Source organism: Corvus cornix, chromosome 4 (genome assembly GCF_000738735.6).
Source record: "Corvus cornix cornix isolate S_Up_H32 chromosome 4, ASM73873v5, whole genome shotgun sequence".
Taxonomy (NCBI): Eukaryota; Metazoa; Chordata; class Aves; order Passeriformes; family Corvidae; genus Corvus; species Corvus cornix.
Genome location: NC_046334.1, coordinates 60,005,374 through 60,028,631, shown reverse-complemented (window position 1 = coordinate 60,028,631; position 23,258 = coordinate 60,005,374). Strand labels below are relative to the sequence as shown.

The 23,258-nt window shown below is 40.0% G+C and overlaps 1 protein-coding gene across 1 annotated transcript; it reads right to left on the bottom strand.

Moving 5' to 3' along the window:
* Positions 1-3,218: 3,218 nt before the first annotated feature.
* WDR1 (WD repeat domain 1) lies at positions 3,219-22,729 on the bottom strand. The gene is made up of 15 exons (XM_039551102.1): positions 22,496-22,729; positions 22,096-22,217; positions 18,154-18,244; positions 15,166-15,313; positions 13,573-13,753; positions 11,674-11,751; positions 10,904-10,984; positions 10,552-10,785; positions 9,653-9,740; positions 8,658-8,814; positions 7,917-8,004; positions 6,805-6,915; positions 6,158-6,331; positions 4,908-5,052; positions 3,219-4,605 (listed from the first exon to the last, which is right to left on the bottom strand). Exons 1-15 carry the CDS (start codon positions 22,509-22,511, stop codon positions 4,496-4,498), a joined length of 1,824 nt encoding a protein of 607 aa, XP_039407036.1. The 5' UTR covers positions 22,512-22,729; the 3' UTR covers positions 3,219-4,495.
* Between the last annotated feature and the right edge of the window lie 529 nt (positions 22,730-23,258).

Sequence of the window (23,258 nt, the reverse complement as noted above, 5' to 3'; positions counted from 1 at the left end):
TGACATGATTCCTGCAAATCTCAAGCAACAAGGCAACAAAACATAAAGTTCTTAAATGAGGGATCATTTAAGGTGATAGAGAAAGCTCAAGTACTCAACACTTCCTGCTTTGGTTTTCACAGACAGGCCTGCTCCCACAGCTCTGCATGTGCCAGTGTGCTCCGGAGAGGAGCAGCCATCAGGAGGAAACAATGTTAGGGTCTACTGAAAAACTGGATGTATTGAAGTCCATAGGGTGGTGGTGATGGGACCAACACAGAGCTGTAGAAGTGGTTGTCCCACATGATTATGAGATAGTTAAAATATCATCCATGAAACAGACCATGTTTATCATGGAAGGGCTCTGATCACTGGACAAAGACCTTAGCTCTGAATAAAAAGAAGACTCAAGGAATAGCGGCTAGTTTGCATCCACTGCAGTCCCCAGACAGATGAAGGTACATTTCCCCTTGGAATTTAATCCTAAATACTTGCAGGACACAGGAATAACCAACATGGACTTGTCACAGGCAAATTAGACTTGACGACTTGATAATTCTGCATCTCACTGCTGACAGCAACGCAGATGAGGTGAGGGAGATGATGCAGCACATCCAGGTTTCAGACAACACCTCCCATAGCAGCTTTCCTTAGAAGCTGAGGTGTGTGAGCTGGAGGAAGTCAACAACTTAACATCCAACTGGGGGCCAGCAGATAGCAGAGAAAATATTCCAGGGGGCCAATACCAAGGGCACAGTGTTCTACCTTCTCCTGCTACTAACAGATAATGTAAATGAATGGTCACGCAATACACTTGGAGTCTCAGGTTGGATAGTAGGAAAAACTTAAGTGTAACAGATTACTCAAAGAGGCTCCATGATCTCCATCCTTTTAAGTGTCTCAAGACTTGATTAAAAAACAGAATATAGCTCACCTGGTCTCGTATTGCCCATAGCCCTACTTCATACTTGAGATGAGGTCTTTAGGGTCCTTCCACCAACACCTCTATGAATTGGTGTATGTGATTTCATTCCTGTCAGCAAAAACATCGGTATTCCAAACAAACTGCCTTTAATATGCAAAACACATGCATTTATTCATTGCAGTCTGATGATTGTTATGGGTCCCTTCCCACTTGAGATATTCTACGATTCTTTCACTGCTTAGCTTAATTCCCAAGCCTCTCTGGGGAGCTTTGCACTTCTAGAACAAGCATCTGCTGTATATATGCAAACTTGTGACTTGTTCTCAGCCCAGCCAGTTAGCTGCATGATTCTGCTCCCAGGCCACTGAAGGCACCTTTTTCTCCTCTGTGTACTTTCATCACAGAGATAGACATGGCTGAATTTACTGTAGGGAACAGTTTACATGAGCAAATCCTTTCTTGTGCCACAACCATGAAACAGTACCTGCAGTGACACACAGGGTTCTCTGCTTAGAAATGTACCTCAAAAAAAAAATCAGTTCCAGGTTGAAGGATTCTACATCTTTGCTATTTTGCTTCAGAAAAATATTCACGTAATTAAGATTTTAAGGCTGCTACCTTCACTCTGAGGAACTCTAATTATTAAGAGCAAAAGCATTTGGCAGAGGAACAGAGGTGTCAGAACATCTATCCATAATTCTATTGTGTCTGACAAAACAAACAACTTCCATCTCCAAATAGATCAGTGATGCCCTTTATTTTTCCCCTCTACCAATTGCCAATTAAAGAATTGCATTTAGGATCTGCTGATATTCCACACAACAGCTGCTGGTAAATTTCTGGCTGACTGTACAGACCAGCTTCTTGGAAGGCCAATGTGCTGTACAAGCGTGGCAGAAATGGAACAGGCAACCAGGATTAAATCACAGTTAAAGGGGGAGGGGAGAGGAATGCCTGCACTACAGCCTTGTGAGGAATTACTGGTCACGTTAGTTCTCCGAATCTACTCCCGGCCTAATTAAGCTGCATTTTTACTGTAAAGCAGGCAAACTGCCAGCCACGGTGAAGTGAAACCAGCTTTCCAGTAACTGCCAAGAGGAGCTCAAAAGCATATTCATGTTTAAAACAGAAGCCTTTAGTAAGGGGGCTTGAGAAGCTATGCTTGAACAGGGCTTGGACTAACATTAAAATACAACTCTTAATATAGCAATATGTAAGGTGCTTTGGGGTTTTTTTAAGGTGTGGGTGTTTTTGTGGGTTTGTTTTGTTTTTTAATTTGCATCCTCTGAGCCTGATTTCATATTCACATCAAGTATCACTATTTCCTTTTGAAATCACTGCAATCTGTACAGACCATCCAGTCTTTTTTTCCCGTTTCTCTGTTCCAGGGCAGGCCAATCTGGGGCAAACACAAGTAATGTAGGGGTCTGATTCAGAGCAGTACAGCCAGGCTCCTTAGATCAGTTTGTGATGTGTGTACACTGGATCAACAATCAACCTGTGCTACGACATTTGGTCCAAGAGCAGACTGTATTTGCAGTTTTTTTAGTTGGGATTTGCCAGCCAACTACAAAGACCATATTAGTTCTTATGAAATTAGAAGCTCAGGCCATATGCCAATAAACAAATCCAATGGAAGCTGAAGCACGAGCAGTCACCCTCCCTGCCATCCAAACACAAATGTCAATGCAGGGTTTCTAACTAACAGGCATTCCACAGGAGCACTATTACAAGGTCCTTGAGGAATCAAAAAATTGCTCAGCCTACACATCACCGATCAGGCACAGTGCACAAGCTCTGATAACTGCTTAACTCCTCCTCCCCTCCCCCTTATAATTACTTAAATGACAGGGATTCAACTACCACATGAACCCACTAAGCAGATTCACCAGCAACTCTTCCAGATCAGACTCAGGAACAATGGATGAATTGCTTGCTGCGTCAGTCCCTCTATGCGAGCTTTAAGGGCTAGACACTGAGAAAACCTCGTTCATTTGGATCCTAAGCCAAATATCAAACACATCCTTTTCCAAAACTTCTTTTGTCCTTGCATTGTTAGTAAGCATACATGCAAAACTGCTAATAGAGAGCCACAGTGAACACAAAGAAATCATGGTGCAAAATATCCACTTCTTAGATTTTTTTTCTTCTATGTCAACTGTTCCACTGCAGATGTTGGTTTGCAGGCTAGGAGAGATCTGATCACCACTCCTAAAAAGAAATCAACATTTTTCCTTTTTAAAAGACGTTTCACCAACATTTCATTTTTGAAAGGCAATTTTTTTTTTCAGCAATTGAGCAATAGTCCACAGGATGAGAAGCAGCAAAAGCATTTTATTTGCTGTATTATTAGTGTCATTAGAAATATGGTAAAAAAAACACGCAAGTCCACACAGAAAGGAAAGCTTAATAAAACCCAAAGACAACTGGAAAGGTGGTGGTGGTAGTGGTAGAGACTTAGCAGAGAAAATACTTTTTGAAGTCTTCCAAGTTTCTAGACAGCAACAGCTCTTTTTTGGCCATCAGAGATGGTAACAAATCTTCCTACTACTTTGCATCAGAGTGTCCTCCTCCACCCTTGTTGGACTGCTAGCTTCAAATCACTTAAATGTGTTGTGGAGTGTGAGAAGGGAACTAAACACAACATCAGGATCTCTTCGCATGAGATAACGCTTTCATGCAACTGTTCTGCACATGCAAAGGCATAAAACTTACTGAGCAAACACTATCTTCTCAAAAATCACTTCAAGTCATAACAACACTTCACTTGGTTTAATTCCTGTATTTTCCAAAAGGTGGTAGAAGTACTGCATTTTATAAACAATAACATGCTTCTCCTCCTTCAAACAGAAAATATCTTTAATCTTTGCAACAGAATGATTTCTTTTCTCTGACACTGAAATGATGAGACAGTCTTAATTCATGAAGTAACAATTGTGTTTCTGAAGTTGCCACAACGATTATTTGTAAACATTATACCCACAACAGTAAGTACATTAAAATCCCACACTTCCACCTTAAAATAAACCACAAAGATTTGACATGAAATACATAAAAAGTTTATTATGTATGTACCCCATCTTCTTATCTGGAGGAGAAAATCTGAGGCAACAGTTTGGTGCAGTATAGAGAAGCAAAGCACTATACAGTAGCTGCACACAGCTTGATTGGTTTCAGACCACAACTAAATACTCTTACTATGACTGTTAGTACAGAAATGTTCTGTAATTAGAAAAAATGAGAAGTATTACTCTCATGCTGTACAGTCTTATGCTTCTTGGTTAGAAAAGAACAACTGATTGAGTTTGAATCTTTCGCGCCTGAACCTTGCACACCAACTTGTTCGGCTGTTGCCTCTGGAATGTTCAGCACAAAGGTTAAGCTCCAGACATAATTTAAGTGCTTTTCATGTGCAAACTGTTACTCGCTAAAGCTTTCAAAGTACATTTAATTACAGATATGAACACCCTGTAAAGATATGAGGATATGACAGCAGACCCAGAGGCCAATACAGATTCTTTAAGAGAAATGCTATGTTCCACTGCAGTAGTTCTAGTCCCTGATTAGGTCCTTCCAAAGAGGGGGCTTATTTCAATTGTAGGAGATAGACCACTCTTTAACAGAAGCATCATGGGATGTTGTTACCAGAGTATGTTCATCCAACCACGCCAAGCCGCTTACATGATGTAGTCTGTGAGCATCTGTATCGCAGTGCAAAGTAACAGAAAAGAATTAGGAATGCTGGGTTGACAAGGTAACCTTCAGCACATTCCAAACATGATTTTTAGCTGCATTAAATACTAGTACTGGATTTTAAAAGTAACTACAAAAATAACATAACAATAGAATTCCAGCTAATGTGACTAGATAGAGATTAACATAAAGGCTAAATTATTTTGGGAACATTCAAAGCCTGCTTACCATTAGTTTAGAAAACAGGAACAGTGTTGGATTTCAATAACTACTAGCAACTTTCAAAAGTAGCATGTTGAAGAAAACATACCTGGTATCTTGACTCTGGTCTCTGGATCACTCACAGTCCAAACATACACCATCATGTCCATGCCTCCAGAAGCAAAGTGTTCATTATCTGGTGACCACGCAATACAAACAACTTTCGCATGGTGTCCGTAAAAGACGTTATACTCCTATTTGAAAATTCGGGAGACAAGGGTCATTCCAGTAGTTAAATCTACTTCAGGAAATCACTAACTTTCAATGTGCAGCATCAGAACAAGCTACTGCAAGACTCCAGACAATGTATATCTCAGGTGCAGATGGATACACTAAGCAAACCAACTGGTGGCTTCATTTTATGTGATTTATTTAAACACTTACTAGGCCAATAAAATACAAACCTCTTGTAAAAAGCCACTAAGACGTTTTTCTATTAAAGCCTGATCTGTTATATGCATATGCAATTTAGAGGCTTCTAAAATAATCCCACAGATATTTCTCAAGCCAAAATTCTTTCAATTTTTACTTAAAAAGTGAAATGTTTTTTGTGGAATCCATCCTGCATTTTTATTTCAGTGCTGTTTAGTCAAAGCTTAAGGACTTTACAGACTGATACGCATTGACTGCTTGGGCTGAAAAGTGGAAATTGCCCATTTTTTGGTTCTTGGTTAAAAGACAGATTGGCAAATAAAGCAAAACTCCCTCTCCTAGCACATCCCTTTCATTGCTTAGTCCTTACCATGGTGTGCCAGAGCCAGCAGAATTTTATTGCCAAGTCTGCTTTATTTACTTCATTGAATTTTATTGTACTTCATGATTCTTATCAAACTGAGCCTGCATTCTTGTCCATTTTACAAAAATGCACACAAATTCTCTAAAAGACATGGCATGTATTTTTTTTTTAATTTCCTTTAAAAAACCAAAACGAACAAACTAGTGGTTCAGCACACCCAAAGGAACTTTTTGTATTTAACTACTGCTAGTCTCTGGGAATCCAACTCCTTCCCCTTTTCAACTATGCATTTTTTTATTAGGTGGGTTTCAGTGTTTTCCCAGCAGCCAACCTATGCTGCACATTTCCTCAGCTATTCTTATGATCTGGAGGGTTCACATAGGCTGCTGTAAACGCTAATACTACCCCAAAATAGCAGGTAAACAGTGACAGAAACATCAAATTTACATCAGTGATTTACAATTAAGCCTCAGCAGCTATAATATACTTCACCACAACAGTTTTAGACATGAGCTGTCAATTTGTTTTTAAACAAAGTCAACTCTTGCTCCAACAATTCTTACCGCGTAGCCATCAGCGACGCTAAAGACAGTGACAACTTTGTTTGCATCACAGACTGCAAGAAAGGCACCATCGTGAGAATATGCCAGGTCAGTAACAGGACCTTTAGCTTCCAAAGTCTTATCATCACTTTTCAATGAGGTTCCTTGGATTGAATACAAATGGACATTCCCATCCTGCAAATTAATAGCAAAGAAGAAGAAAAGGTAGAAAAATAATTTTACAATAGAAAGAGGAGTTTCTGGAACTTTTTACATTAAGTCTATCTGGTAGTGCTTCTGTTAAGAAGAACTTTAAATAACCTGTCACATGCTGGCTACAATCCAACAAGTGTGGAAATAGACCCATTTTCTAGAATTTTCTAACTTCAAGAACACACTGGGTAAAAATTTAGCAATTTAAAAACAGCAAATACAAGAAAAGATTAAATTCAAAAAGAAGTGAAATAGACTTTAGATCACAATTGTGGTAGAACCTGGGGAATGAAAGCCCAGGAACACCAAATACACACAACTTACTTGATACAATACTGATGTTGTTACAAATTGTCACCTACTACTTCTCAACAGAACACACCTACTATTATTAAATGCTTCTGTTACTTGCTCCAGTGCTCAAAGTAGTACAGTTTTAGGAAGTGCAACCTTACCGCTCCTCCCACTGCAGCTGTACCTCCTGTGGGGTGAATGGCTACAGCTTCTGGCTCATAGCCAAGGTCCTCAATTGCAAAACATTTTTTCTTATCTTTCATCAAGACAATCTGTAAGTAGAAAACCAGAAACTAAGACCCTTCTTCAAAGTACCAAATATAAAACTATACTAAGCCACATTGCTTAGTCATAAATACAAATGCCCTCTGGTTGCTCAGAAATTTATTGTATCTCACCTTAAGGGAACAGTTTAATTCTTAAAAAAAGCCTACATGTGGTGACTAACACATATAATCTGCTGTACTGGAGTACTCATGTTCTAAATTATGCAGTGCAGGGCATCCTCCATTGCCTTCAGCTTTGCTTCACTTGGTTTGAACATGAAATAAACAAACCAGTATTTTTAGCAATGCTTACTCCCTTCCTGGTTCACTGTTAAAGGGAGGGAGGCAGGACCAAATTAGTTGCAAGTTAATTCTGCAATGTTAAACTTTAAAGGCTATTTCCTATCCAGTTCTAGTCTATGGATAACTGGCATTAACTCACATGAAAACAGGTTTGGACAACACTATCAAATGTCCCAAGCACAAAACCAGCACCCATACAGAAAGCATAAATCATTAGAAGTTAATATTTCAGTACAAGAGAGCCTTGGTGCAATGTCTCTGGTTTTCTGTGATCTGCATACTAGTGGCAAGCAAGCTAGAGCTTCTTATGTTGTACAACAGCATTAGTTAATTAATTAGTTGGATTAATTGCAAAAAAATAAAATGCAGGAGAAAAACATCCTTTTGCCAAAATCATGTCACTGAACAAATCTGGCAAGAGCATGAGTCTGACTGGTTTAACCTTCCAGCACAAAGCTGTATTGATAACAAATATAGATACACCCACACAAGGGACTTTCTGAAATTTAAATATATACATAAACGTGAAATTGGTACAGGATGAAAAAAGACAAGGCTATCAAGTATCCTGCTGAATTATGTTCCCTACAGCTCTTATTAGGAAATTCTGCAGATGTACAAGGTAACCCCACACTAAATATCTGTATGTTACCATATATGGCATTATTAACACAGCAATTGATAATCCACAAGTTAATACTTACTTGTCCAATGCATAAAACTACAGTATAACCACCAGGACCCACAGCTAAACATTTTGGTTGAACATCCATTTTCACAGCATCCTGGCCACTGGAAGAAGACATGCCAAGGCAGAGAAGCAGGAAGGACAAAGCAGAAAAAAATTATTCCATCTCTACTATTATTTAAAATTGCCTATTCAAATAATCACCCACTAATCATCAAGAACACACATAATTTAATTTTTGAATGTACTAATCTGCAAAGTTTCCTATTGTTTGTTTAAAGCTTTACTGTCTTGATCAGGCAGCACACCTTTGAAACAAAAATTAATGTTGCAATACTATAGTTTAATTTTTAAACTAACTAGATTATCTTAACAGGATTCTTTAATTTTTTTTTTTTTGCTTAAATTCTGGTTTCCATGAAGAAATAGCTGTGTCTCGCCCTTCCTAACCACATTTATCACCACTATCTCTGGATATTTATGAATCACAAAGCAGACACCCTTCCTACAGCCCCTAACTAAGTTGCTCAGTACAAGATAGGTCTCCCGTGGAAGGGATAAAACCAATTGAAAAGCCTGGGATGCATTTCTCATTGTCAGAAAAAAGCATAAGGTTGATACAGTAATGATGTCTACAGTTTCCATGGTAACATAAAACCTAAATAAACTCCAGCATAATTTTTTTTACCATATAAAATCAATAAAACTCTTGCTGCAAAACAATTATACTGCAATAAAAGGCAACATTTTAACTAACCTGTAATCCCTCTTGCTAAGGTTGGTATAGCGCACAGTGTCATCCATACTGCAGGTAACCAGCTGGTCCATTTCATCCACTGCCATTCTAGAAACCTGGTTTGTGTGGCCTTTCCCAGAAAAGCCATCATTCTCTCCAGTTTCAGAATCCCAATAATGTGCATAATAGAATTAAGGAACATTTGAAGATACTGGTGCAGTCAGGTACCACACCATGAAAAGTTAAATAAGTGAGAGAACAGCTAAGGTTAGAAAGGACCTCTTGAGATTTAGTCCAACCTGCTGCTCAAACTGGTGTCAGCTACGACAGGCTGTAAGGGTTCTGTAAGGTTTTGAGTATCTCTAGGGATGGAGACTTTACAAGCTCCATAGGCAGTCTCATAATATCTATTAAGTGAGCCTCTGATGTTCTATAGTGAGCTAAATGACCTACCACAAACAGTAGCAAATAGTGGAATAATTAGCATTAGGTCTGAGACTAGAAAATACTTTTTAAAGAATTTTAGTTTGAAGTCCTACAACATTGGCTTTCCCTCATGTAACATGGTTGCAGGTCTGCAAAGAAACAGGGCCTATATTTATAAGGGTTTATGCCAACATGACACCATTTTAAAGGCAGGATGAAGGACTGTAGTTGCAATTGTAAGCTTCAGAATGCTGGAAATGTAACTTTCTGCATATTGTGTCATAAGTGGAAAATATGTATTGCTATTTCTTGATGTTACAAGAGGCTAATTTGTAGATCTACTTGTTCCTCCATACTAACAAGCTACCTACCATGAAGAAGCAGCAACTGAAAATTAAGAGCTGGCTTATATTTAGCAGGAAAGTGTGAAGGCAACTAGAAAAACAGGTATTAGGGGAAAGCAAAATAAACTTCTTTAGACAAAATATTCACTTGTGTCCAATAAACTTTGGGCTTCTTTTTCACCTCTCCTAATGAGCTCTTTAAAACTGTAAGACTATAAGAATTATCACTTATCATTCAAAGGATATTAATATGACCATCATTACTTCCAGAGTAAATATAGGACTTTCCACCATTTTTGTGCACCGTGAGACACTGAATTGATTTACTATGACCCTGTGAATGGGACATAAATAATTATTGATGAGCAATTTTTAACACATACATACACCTACTTGAGAAGAATTATAGGTTATTCAGAAAATAACATGCTATTCACAAGCGTTAAAAGTCACCCAGTATAAAAACCACTATTTTGCAGTGTAGTCATTTAACTGTTAGAGCACTGCTATTGCTATGTCCTTGAAGAGAAACAGTAAGCATCATGGATGTCCTTATTAGCCTGATGGGCCAAAATACTTTCATTGCCTTTTCATCACTGCTTTTCAGGCACTTTATGATTCCGGGAAGAGGACTAAATATGGTCATGTACCCACACCAACTTGCAGAATTATAGCAGTGATGGCAAAAATCTGGGACATTGTTTCTAGTTCATGTAAAAATGTAAGTTCCCATGAGAAGAACTCTTGTGTCAGTGAACTCTTTAAATCCTAAAATTAAAGTTCGATTGCACGGTAACCCTAGTCACCTTGTCCACAATACACTAGTTCTGGGGGAATGAGACATCACTGGTAGTTTTTTATCTATGCTGTATTTCTTTTCTCATCTCAAGAATGCTTAAAAAGCTGCAACAAAAGATAAGTTGATAACATTAATTAAAATGAAATAGTCTGTGTATTTGCACAAAGCACAGTCACACATGTAACATAGTAACTTCTTGATTCATATAACTTCAAGAAACAGTCATGCATAGCTTGTTTGGCAATGCTAATTTAACAAAGCTATTCTTCAATAGCTACTATTCCATCTTGACAACTTCAACCACTGAGTCATTTATTGCAGAAACTCATGCAGTAACAGAACTTACCTTTATGACACGTAAAGGCTTATCTGGATTGTTCTTGTCCAAATAATTGATATAGCCAGACAGAGAGAGAGTCAGTAAGTGGTCTTTCTGCCACAAGCAACCCAGCTGCTGATCCAACACGTTTGATCCCATGTTAAAAGTATTTACAATAGAATTAGCACCGACATCCCAGATTTTAGCTGTTTTATCTCCAGAAGCAGAAAGCAACTGACTACTGTCAGGGCTCCAACTAATCTGTAAAAACAAATGTCACCACAAGACAGCAAATGCATTTATTAATTCAAGACTTTGTGGTTCATGAGCTGAGTAATGAAGTATTACGGATCATTTGCACAAATGAAGTAATACTTACAGCATAAATACCTCCATCATGTGCTTTGCCTCCACCAAGAGCACACACTTTCTCTCCAGTCTTCCCATCATAGACAAAAATCTTAAAAGAGCACAAAGACATACAACTTAAAGGGAAAAGCAGTAATAGAAAAACCCCCAAGATAGTGTCTGATACTTTGATACACTAGACTCCTTTTTAGGGAGAGGCACAAGCTACGCTGCATTGAATAATTAAGACTAAATGATTGAGATGAAAATTGTAAATAATCACAGCAAATCCCCTGTACATTGGATCCAGACATGTGAAATTATGGAAGATGTTACAGTTTTGACTCCTGCTGTGATGGCAGCTGCTTAACACTGCTGTCATGGGAGTCTGCCCTCCAAGAAGGACAAGCTACCTGTGGTAACAGTATCATTGTCAACCTGCCCTTATCAGTAGGGAGCACACATGGAGCTATTTGCTATCTATGAATTCACTATTTCAGCTAGACATCCCAGGATCATAAAGACATACATATTCCAAAAGTACAACATGTTCCTGCCAAAATAACCCGTAAGAGAATGCTAGGGAGATGGAATGGGGAAAAAATCTGAGTAAGAATAGTCTGGTTATTACCAGTTATCAATTATTACAGATTTACAGGAGGATAGTTAAAAGTTTAAACCAGTCATTTTTTGGCATAAAAAAAGAAGCAATGTGAATTTTACAATACTAATCCTATTCCCAAAATGCACAAGAAAAACTTCTCATGCTAAAATCACTACAAAAAGTTCCCTGTTTTTTACCTGCCCATCTGCACTAGCTGTAGCAAATCTGTTCCCGTCAGGAGAAAACCTCACACAGTTCACAAACCGTGTATGGTCCTGTAGGAAGAAAGTAAGAATCAGAAAACAAAATAAGAACAGACTGTTTTACATAGAAGACAACCTAGTAACAAAGAAGTTCTCTTATACTTGAACCATAAATTAGCTGTGTAGGAGATGCTTGCTGTAGAGAATTGCTATGAGGCAAGTTTAGCCTCTATCTGAAGAGAATCGTGGGGATCAAGAACAGTCCAGGGAAGACACTGTGACATCATTACTGATGTAGTTAAAACTCAGTGCATACCAGGAGAATGAGTACCCGGTTTCAGGGATAAGTAGTAAAAAAAAGTCAGATGCAACCTACATGCAAACACAAGATTCTTCCCCACAGGTCATTAAATTCTTCTGCAACGTTCTCCAGATTTCAACTCTTGCTTCATTGCGCAGTGAGTTTTATACACAGAAGAGTATTTTATCCTTCTTATTGCAAAAAGAAACCACAGGCATGAGGAATAAGTTACTATTTTACTGAAATTCCATTTCTGGGAGACTGCATTAGTGGTAGTTCTGTGAAGTAATGAGGCAAGACTGATGTATGCTCCCCAAATAGACTATTTACAAGTAGGAGACTATTCAAACCATGCAAACTAGAAAACACACATTAAATAGGGAAACACCACAATGAGGCCAAAGCTCCCATGCAGAGAGATTTGGAAGACTATTTTTAGTATTGTGGAAGGCAGGTTCTAACCTACTTTCTTCAACTATACTTTTTTTTCCCCCCTCGATGATACTGCAGGCTCTAATCTAAACCATATAACAGCCTATACCAGAATCCCATATATCAACCATATATCACTTTAAAAGGAAGACTGCATCACATACACAGACTACATCACTGCAGCACTGGTAAGTAATTCGGACTTCAGAGTTCCAAAAGAACCAGCTTAGCAAAATGCAAGTATCAGCTTAAGTACAGAAATATATTAGGCAACTACATCATTTCATTGGATCGCAGAGCTCAAAACAATTCCTTTTCTAGAACTGGAATGGCATCCTTACTAAAGTCATCATATGAAGACTACTCAAGGCTTATATGTAAGAAAATAAAAGGCATACTACACTGTTTTTAAAACTAAAATACAAAATAAACATTTTTAATCTACTACTGCAATAATCTCCAGTATCTTTGCAATACTTTTTTTGAGGCAAGAGACCTCCTGCCATTAAAACAGCTGCAGAAGCTAGTGGATTTTTGTTTTCTTTGGCCTTAAGCAACAAGGGATACCTTAACTGTGGTAGTTCCAGCCTTCGTTTCATTTAAGAGATTGTAACAAATACAATAAGAAACAAAGTTCAAAGGAATGTAGAAACAGAAAACTGACCACACAAGTCATTACATACCCATTCCATGTGGTAGAAATTAAGTTATGCTTTCAAACATCTACACTCACCCTTTCTAAGTGGCCCTGGGATTTCAGATTTGAGCATTTGTTATCAGATTGGAAAATTCCATTAAAGTCACCACATTTCTTGAATTATGCACCTTGGAAAGTATTAAAAAATTCTACATGTCTGCACTGAGAAACAGTGCTCTGAAAGCATCAATAGGGCCACTAAAACACCCTACTTCACCCCTTCCATAACTTAGTGACAAAGAAAAAAGAATACTGGAAAAAGTGCTTCAGGTTCTCTTTTTAACCAGTCATTTATTTCAGTTTTCTTGGACTGAGATGAGCTTTTGGCTATACATGATTTTAAGAAAGCCACTTGACACCATCTATGCCTCAAAAGGGGGAACTGAGAACTTTTGTTATAACAGCTAGCTGCGACAAGAACTGCTGCACAGTTTAACAGAGCCACATCTAAACTTAAACTCACACTTAGTGTAAACTTGAACTTGAATGGCGGTCCCTCAAAGAAAGCAGCACAGTTGTCATCACTGCCAGTTGCCAGCCGATATGGTCTCGTTTGTTTAATGTCCACGCTATTGATCACTTTATTGTGCCCAGTAATCTCGCCAACAGAAGAGCCGCTATCCCACAGGAACACTGCTCCGAATCTAGTTAGGAAAGCACACAATAACTACAATTCATAAAAGTTACATGCGGATTAACTCCTTGAACATCTGCAATCTGCAGATTTGAGTGCACTCAAAGAAAAGAAATTAGGTCATCTCATTAAATCTCATGCAAGCACATCATAGTTCCCTGCAGGCTATTTGAGATCTTTCTGGTGAGAGAATCTAATCCTCAATAGGAGACGTTTGCTGAAGGGGACAAACAATCAAGTTTTGCATATAAAGCTTCTAACGTTCAGAGATCTAATGTATATTCCTCACTAAGACTGTTAGTTTATAAAAGAAAGCAGTAAATTATTCCATCTGCCTAGCCACTACACAGAATGCAGAAAGCTAGGATAACAATGACACTGGATCACAGTTATCTATCTGGCTATTTAGCCTAGATTGGGTAGCATCACTTTACAAATATTACTACTTAAAGGTTTAAGGAAGAAGAGTTTTAAAAGCATTTTAGTTCTTACTCTAAATCACCTTAAAAACCCCCTGGTATAATCAATACAGAGGCACTGAACTGCCAGAGCATTGCTGTTTGAAAGGCCTTCTTTAGAATCTCTTCAACAATATTCTAGACTGAAAGCACATCCACCTAACAGGAAGCTGGCCAAGTTTTTGAAGGAGGAGAGCTAACTCACATTGTATCTACCCAGGAGCAGATGGGGCAGAGGGAGTAATGGAGGACAAAAAAAAAAAAAAAAAATCTTTTTCAAGGACACAGTACTTGACAGGGATTAAAAAATGGTACAGGGAATCAGTGAACAGGACCACACGATGCTTTTTAGTCCTTTACGCAGAAGACTACCTGGTCTGGACTCCACCTTCAGGTTCTGACAGTCCTTGAACATTAAAAGGAGGACACAAACCTGAACAGGCATTTAGTCAGGTAAAGGACAACCACTTGTGATTTCATTAAACTACCACAATAAGGCCTAAAAATATAGACATGTTGCCAAAGGAGAAAATTCAGATACTTTCATTTTTTAAACTTTTATTCAATCAATTGAATAAGACCACGAGTCCAGTAAGTGCAGGAGGAGGGGAAATAAACCTTGTGTTTTCTCCTTCCTACCCTATCAGAATTTGACAAAAAAATCCACCAAACAGCTATCCTTGAACACAATACCCACCTACCTCTAAGAAACAAGTCCCATACAATTTTTAAACTAAGCAATTGTAACAGAACTGTATTTTCCAACTAATTTACAGCTGTCAAACACTGCATAGAGAATTTTGTTGCAGAACAGCACAACTTGAAGTCTAGACAGGGAAAAAGCAATGATTACCTTCCACTGAAGAATCAAAAGCTTTCTGCAAGGAACTTGCTTTGTTAGAATACAGAGGTTTACAGTAAATGTATGTATCTATATATAGACACACACACACGAATTACTCACTTTTCCCTTCCTTCTCCAACCACAGCAATTCTCTTGCTGTCTTCAGTCCATGCAAGGTCCTTTATTTTTCCTGCAAATGGCTGATACTCATACTTCAGTAGGTGTTCCTTCTGTGTAGTATCCCAGATTCTCAGCTTTCCAGAGACATCTGCCATAATAAAACAAAATATAACTATTGTTCCAGCATGACTCAGTCACATGACTCAATCTGCCAGAGTACAGATTTTCAGCTACACTGAACACTTGTACTAGGGACCTACTACCTTACCCTGTTACAACTACTACAAATCACTTGATTTAGGAATGCTGAAGGCTATATCCATTTCACCAAATTGGGTTTTTAACCAGATATTATGATTCAAGACATGCAGCACCAAATACAACACACAGAGAAAACACTTGCAGACACGTGAAAGAACTGCACAGTAAGAGTAGGAACTTTAATGTTGTCAGCTGGTATGTGTTTAGTATCACAAAGAACAAGCCAGCCCAGCCCCCTGCCCAGCAGCTACAAGACAGCTCACTGACCCTTCACTGGGAAGTAGGAGACCCTACATCTACAAGAAGGGAATAGTCCAGTGGACAGTGGTTGATGCACTACAATTTGTACCTTCAAAGGAGACCTGTTTTGCATACAAATACCAGGCATATGTAGAAGTACTAAGAGATTTCTGTCCACAGAACTCAATTCATGCACACCCACCAGTGTACTTTTTCTATACAGAAGCATGCATACACTTAATGGTGCGTGTGGATGCCTGCACTATCTGGAATACTACACAGGAATGCAACAGAATATTCAGGAACAGTAATGTCAAAAGCAGCACACACAGCACAAGCAGTTAACAATTTAAGACTTAAGATAATGAAAGCTCCCTGGCTCACTGTTTCCACTCAGTATTGTACAACCCAAGAGCTATTCAGAGCAATTACTGTGCTGCAGTATTGTAACCGGAGGAATTGTTCTACACACAGACAAATTTACAGATCTCTAATGAAACCCACACAGCAAAGTCTGTGTGTATTGTACCCTTCAAAAAAGCCACTGTTTTAGAATAAACCACATGCTAAAATACGCGTCTTTCACCTCAGCAGAATGCTTAAATTCTGTTCACCATTTATTGGTGCATCTTTACAGTTCAATTTAAACATACAGCAACCCTGCATTTTTGGGACCTGGTCATAGACTGATCTTCTAAATCATGTTCTAAAAGGACAGATTCAGACTTTCATAGAGACAATTTGTTATTGAAGCAGAATTTTAATGCAGACTTTAAAATTGAATTGTTTTCTCCATCTATTAATAGATGAGACACAGAGCTTTAACTTTGCAGTATCTCCCATTACTACATCTGCTATGACTGCTATAAGAGAAATTACCATAAAAGCCAAAAGCATATTGCTAAAGGTCTGTCTCATGAAGCACATGAAGTATTAATGCAGTCTGCATGGTTAATGCAGATTTATAGATAGAGAAATGAATCTTACATGTTATACTTAGAAACAGCTTAAACAGCTTGGTCATCTATCTTCAGACCCCATGCTCAGCAGTATCACAAAACTATTTATAAATGACATACAGAACTCACTTTTTAAGGGAAATTTTGCAACCTAAACTCTTTCACTTGGGTATGACAAAAATTCTGAGAAAAATCAACCAAATACTTCCCTAGCACAGTATCTATTACTGTTCTCTTACAAAGGACTGGAAATCTAAAAGACTACAAGAACAAATTAGATAGTTATTATGAGGATTAAGTGCTGCATAAACCTAGAGCACCAAGTTTGTAGAATACAGAAGAGGGTATTCAATTTGACACATGGTCCACACACAAAAGACTGAGCCAAGAAATCCTGGCTGTGGTCCCTTTCAGACAAGAATGTGAGAAAAAGAGAAAAAAAAAAAAAGAAAAAAAAAAAGCTGTGCTATCAGTGTTCTTAAAGGTTCCCTAGTACTCCAAAATACTTATTTTAATATAGCTTTCTGATATGAAGGAAACCAAGAAGGACAGAACATTTTACATTTTAAAAAATACAGTTCCCTTGAAATTGCTGCAAGAGAAACTCCCATTCTACTAAGACCTTTGCAAGAAACTGTACTCTCTTTCTAAGGGGCTCATATTCAGAATGTTTTGTTTTCAGATATATTACTTTGAAAATATGTCTGTATTTGGGCACATTACTTGCTTCTGAAGCATTTCTAATTGAAAATGGCAAGCACTTTTTAAAAAATCCATATATTAGCTGCAAATCTTTGTAAGAAATACAAGTTATAGTATTGTATTTATCAATATTTTTCACTGTACACTAGTCCTCCTGAAAAAAATATCAATTATTAGATGCTAGCTTCTAGTAACTGGGGTTTGTTTAGTTCTTCGGTAGTCAAAAACTGCTGTAATACAAGAAATTCACACTGTAAAAATTTATGTTGCACATCCTCAGACTACTGATTCATATGCATTATATGGAAACTGAGACCGAGCCTCTTTCCCTGCTAACTTGCCAAGAAAAGCTTTTTTGGTTCAGGTTAAAAGGTAACAAAAGTCATAAATGTTGCCAAGTTTGGTCAGGAAGAAGGGAGAAGGGAAAAGAAAGGAGTACACACTGTTTTAGAATCCCTCCCCTGCACAAAATATCAAGGTTTATTAACATCACAAAGAACAGTCCTGTATTTCAGAAATAACTTTTCACTCTGCTGCATTTACACAAGTCTTCATCACACTAAGTATTCAGGGTTCCTTTCCAGGTTTTTTTAAAATCGAAATAATACATTTTAAAAAGACCAAGAATGTCACTAAACTCACTGCCTAAGGAAGAGGTTAGAGGAATAACAACAGAAATCATTCCTCCTTCAGAGATGTGTACATAATTCCACCAAAGCACATCACAGTGACTGCATATTCCATACACACACGTGAAGTGTTACTACTGTTTTGCCAGTAACTTCAACAGCTCTGTCCACACATCTCATACACATGGATACTTTACCTCCGGATGCTATGTAGAATCCACTGGGAGCATACTTGGCAACTACAACCTGGTGGGCATGCTCAGTGTAGATGTCAGCAATTGCAGGATTCTATTTTAAAGGGAAAAAAAAGGTACTAAGTTGTATTTCCTCCTTTTCAAAGGAATAAAATCAGAAATTCAAAGATAAAATCATACTATCTCCCTGCACTCCCCACTCTCACACCCTTCCTTCCAGCTTAAATTGAGCAATTGTCTAAAAGTGAGAAGTGCAGTACACATTGCAGAACACTGCTGAGACCACTGGAGCAACACACTACTTTCTGACAACTGGCACAAAAAAAAGATTTCCTCTTAAGGAAGCCTGAAGTGCTGGGACCCTTTCTTCTCCAATACCTGCTGAATAATAGAAAAACACTCTCCAAAATAACAGGCCAAGCATTTTTTAGGGCTAGCCCAAGAATAAAGCAGTTACCCAAGCAGAATACTAAATATGAGCTGTGCTTTGCAGCACACATCTAAAGTTCTACTGTAGTCAAGTATGAAACTTGAGCCTGCAGTTAACCATCACCATGTACCCAAAATCACTCAATAACCAATGAGGTGCGCTAGGCTTGCTCTTTCTTGACAATTGCAATCTGCTTAAAAAGCCAGCAGACCAGAACAGGAAAAGGTGTTTTCCCTTGTATCAAGAGTTGTACAGGAATTCTGAAAAAAATTCACTGCCACTCTATCATAATTTTATCTCTTCAGTCTTAACTACATTTTCAGATGCTTCACGTTGGACAATAAAATGAACTCAGTGTCTCAGCAGATCAGTACTGTTACACAATAGAAGTGCCACACAAATCAAAAAAAGGATGACATCAAGGCAAAAAACTGCTTTCAAATTAATTGTATAAATGTAATTCTGCATTCCTCCCAATTATAATGTATATATGCCATAACAGTAATGCACTACTCTTTAGAAATGCTTTTCTACCATTTAACAGGCTTCTTCCAGCTCCAGAAACTTGACTCATATGATCAAAACAAAATTACATTTTAACTGCTATAATTAATACAGATTTATTCAATCCAACCAGAAAACCACCTGATGTTATGGTATGACTCAGCCATCCAATCAGGAAAAACTAAAACACCCGCTCTGTGTTGGAAAGCGGTCTCCTGCTCACAGGAGTTCTTGCTGTCGCAGTACTGTTACATCTCCGGAGACAGAATACTGCTTGCTCATGCAAAAAGGAGCTCTTTTTCATTCCTGCTTTTAGGCATTGCTTGAGTGCATTGTAGCCCTACTTAAGTCACAACCATCTGCACTTACAGCATGCATCCATCTTCATTTTGTGCCCAACTGGATTTCATCTGAGCAAGATAAGATAATGTTTTCCCTATTCTACATCTGCATCACCTACATGTTCAGGAAGCTCAAATCCCCCCCTCCTCCCCATGCTGTTATTAATGGCATACATAAGTAGGTGCTACTTTACAGCAAGAATCTCCAAGAGTCTGGGAAAGTAAGCTGAGAGACTAACTTAAAGGGTTAAATGGAAGAGTCCCAAATTTAAGATATGGTAAATAGATTCCAGAAACCAGGTAATAAGGTAGAGCTGTCAAATTGTACATTATTTATTCAATAGTATTATTTCTGCTTGTAAAGTCAGTTTTCTAACTTGCATGTTGTCCACATCAAGCCCAAACCCCAAAAAACACTTCTAAAAAGATATTTTAGGAGAAAATTATAGTGTGAGCTGGGACAAATGTAGTACCTAGATTAAACCAGCAGTGAGCTTATGTGGCTTATTTCAAACACTGAAACCAGAGCCACATATGAAAGTGAGCAGTTTCAGTTCCAAGCTTCAAAGTAGTCTTAGACCCATGAAAATAAAATATTAATGAAGTATGAAACCTTAAAAATATCATTAGTCTTTCTCACAGTGCTTTTCCAGCACTGCTCCAGAACTACTTCTTGTTAAAGGAAGTCTCTAGATCATGCTCAAAGATCAAGCATTAACCCTGAATGCTATATTCATCTGATTAGCTAATGCTAGATAGGTTTAGACTTAAGGAGAAAGGTGATCACTGCATTTTGATGACCTGTTTTTTTTTTTAATTCGAGCACAACCATTCCATTGGAGAACTGTTCATGGAGGGAATACACACAAACCCCCCAGCATTTCATTTGGTTGTTACAAACTATTAGAGAGGCTTCTATATCATTCATAAACTGCATAGCTCTTTACTGAGAGTGGACACACCTGCACATCAGGTTACAAACTGCAACATTCTCCAGCACAAAAGCCACAGCACAGGTTTAGGTCAGTTTTTGTGTTATTGCTACAATATATTCTGTAGTCACCTGTCAATTATTAACAGAAGCAAACTCGCCTTGTCAGTTGGATAGGTCTGCATATCAGCATGAATTGCACCATAAAACGGAAGGATTTGTGACTTCTATTCTCACCTTTCCTCGGGAGTTTAAACAGTTTAAATTTGAATTCCCACAACCCCACCTCGCCTGTTCTCAGGTCACCATGTGCCCTACACCCCGCAGCGCATGCTGGGGCTCACATTTGGACTGGGCTAATGTTTAGTGAGCTGATTCAGGCAAAGCAAATTGCTTTCTTCCAATTTAACCTCCAAATCAGGGTCAGAAGAGCATTAATGACAGTGCAAGGGAGGAGGTCAGCATTCATGACTTGGGCAGAAACTGTAATGTAAGCAGAGTGGCTTTTCCCTCTTCTCTCATCACACTGTGTGCCATTACAGGCTTTAACTGGGGCTTCTGGTTTCAGAAACTTGAACTTTTCTTGATACCAAGAGCAAAACACTATTACAAAGACATTAAACCGACATACTGAAACCAGAGTGCAAGATTATTTTTGGTTTTAAGTGGATAAATTTAAACTGATAGCAATCAAGAAATCCGCAAGGAATTTAGTTATTAGTAGCACTTTTCTATTACTACACGACAGTGAAGAAATGTCTGAATAAAGTGGGGGTGATGAGGTAAAAGAGGGAAACAGCTCAGTTTACAAAGGTGATTTAGAGAAGCAGCCATAAACAAATCCATTGTTGTGGAGACCTAAAAATTCCAGAGGTATGTCCTGCCCCTCCCCCCGCAGCCCTTCCTGCTGCAGGCCAAATCTGCAGTAGGAAAGTAAATCTAGGGGAGAATTTGATTTCTAAAGAATAAGCAACCACTTAGAAGAAATTTATTTTTTAAAAACCAGTAGTAAGACAATGGCCTAAACATGCAACGTTTCCTCCATGCTTTTAAAAGGGATGCCATCTTTGAAATGAAATCTTTCAAACAACTCTTACCATTTCTCTAGTTAGCACCAGAGAAAAAAACCAAACCCAAACCTCCACACTACTGAAAACATTAACTGGGGCATTCTAATATTTAATCAATGAGCAAAATGCCCTGTGAGCAGGGGTGAGAACTTGCATCCAGCTTGTTATGGAGTCCAGCAACTCATAACTGGTCTGATTCCTCGAGCTGGGGCTGGGTGGGGGGAAAGAAGCTGAAGAATAATTCGTTTAAAGATACGGGTTTGCAAGTATTTACATGCTTCTCTGACAGGCTAAGGGCCCAAAACAGCAAAGAAGGAAGAGCTCATTTATTAGGCAAACACAGCACTCAACTTCATAATAGTGATACCTAAGAAGATAAACAGGGCCAACCAGAATATACCAGTCTCTCGTCTCTTAAGTCCTATGCGAAGAGGGAAAGAACTGCACATTTTACCGAGATTTTCTACATGTTTTTACTGTCGCTGCCTATGGTTTTATGCCTGAGTCATGCACTCTACTTATTCTCCTGCTGCTGATCAGGGATCTGTGACCTCGATTGAAATCACCAAGACTGAATGAAGCACAGGCTGTTAAAGGAGGGGCAGGGAGCGAAAATGAAACTTAGCGAAAGCTTTACACTAGAAAACAAAATAAATCAAGATACATTACATCAATGTTTCTGATGACGACACATTTTCCATTGGTATAAAGAAAATTGTTGCCCTTAGGATCACCTCCAATAATTTTGGAAACGCCTCGTTCAACCTGCGGAAGGCTGGCGAACACTTTTTCTACGAAAAATAAAGGGAGAAATGGGATAAAAGGAAAATAAATAATAATAATTTTTTTTTAAAAAATCAAAATAAAAGGAAGGCGCTTAATGCCTCCGCGCTACGGGCACACGCCCTGCCCTGACGGCGGCCACCGTCACTTGTTGCTGTCAGGGCGCTGCGAGGCAGCGCCGGCACCGCGCCATCCCGCGGGTCCGCACGAGGGTCCGCAGCCCGCGGGGCTCCCCGTCCCCATCCCCGCCCGGAACCTCGCCGCCCCGGCGCGCCCGCCAGCTTACTGATCTCGTACGGCATCTTCGCCCACTTGTTACGGCGGCGGCAGGCACGGGCAGGGAAGGGCAGCGGGCGCGGCCGGGCCGGGCTCTGTCGCTCCGCTGCCGCCGCTCAGCCCCGCTCGGCCCCGCGGCGCGAACCAGGAAGCGCCCGCGCCGCGCGCCGCTCTCCGCTGCCTTTGACCATATATAGTCAACTCTGCTCGCGCCGCGCCGCTCCCCGCCAGCCCGCGCCGCGCGCCCTCCCCCGGAAATGCCGTGGGCTCGGCCGGGCCCGGCGGGGCCGCGCTGGGGCGGCCTCGGAGGCGGCCCCGCCCCGCGGGGAGCTGCGCGCAGGGCGGGCCGGGCCGGGCCGGGCCGGGGCCGGGGCCGGGCGGGCGCCACACGGCGGCTCTGACCGGCCTCGGCCGCGCCGCGCGTGCGCGGGCCGCTCCCGCCGGGGCGCTCCCGGGCGCGTGCGCGGCGGCGGGGCCGCGGCGGGCGGGGCTGCGCGCACCGGCTGCGTCCTGCCACGGGAATGCCGGGCGGGCAGGGGGCACATCTGCGGGGAGCCCGGGAATGCCGGGCGGGCAGGGAGCACATCCGCGGGGAGCCCGGGGGGATGGGCGCGGGGACGGGGGCGGGCTCGGGGGCGCCGCGGCTGTGCGGAGAAGCAGTCCCTCCGCGGGCGCTGTCGGCCCTTCCCCGGCGCCGCTCTTCACCATGCGGCAGCAGCCGCTGGCTCCCACGCCGTCCCTAAGCGTGGCTGCTCTGCGGACTCTGCCCAGCG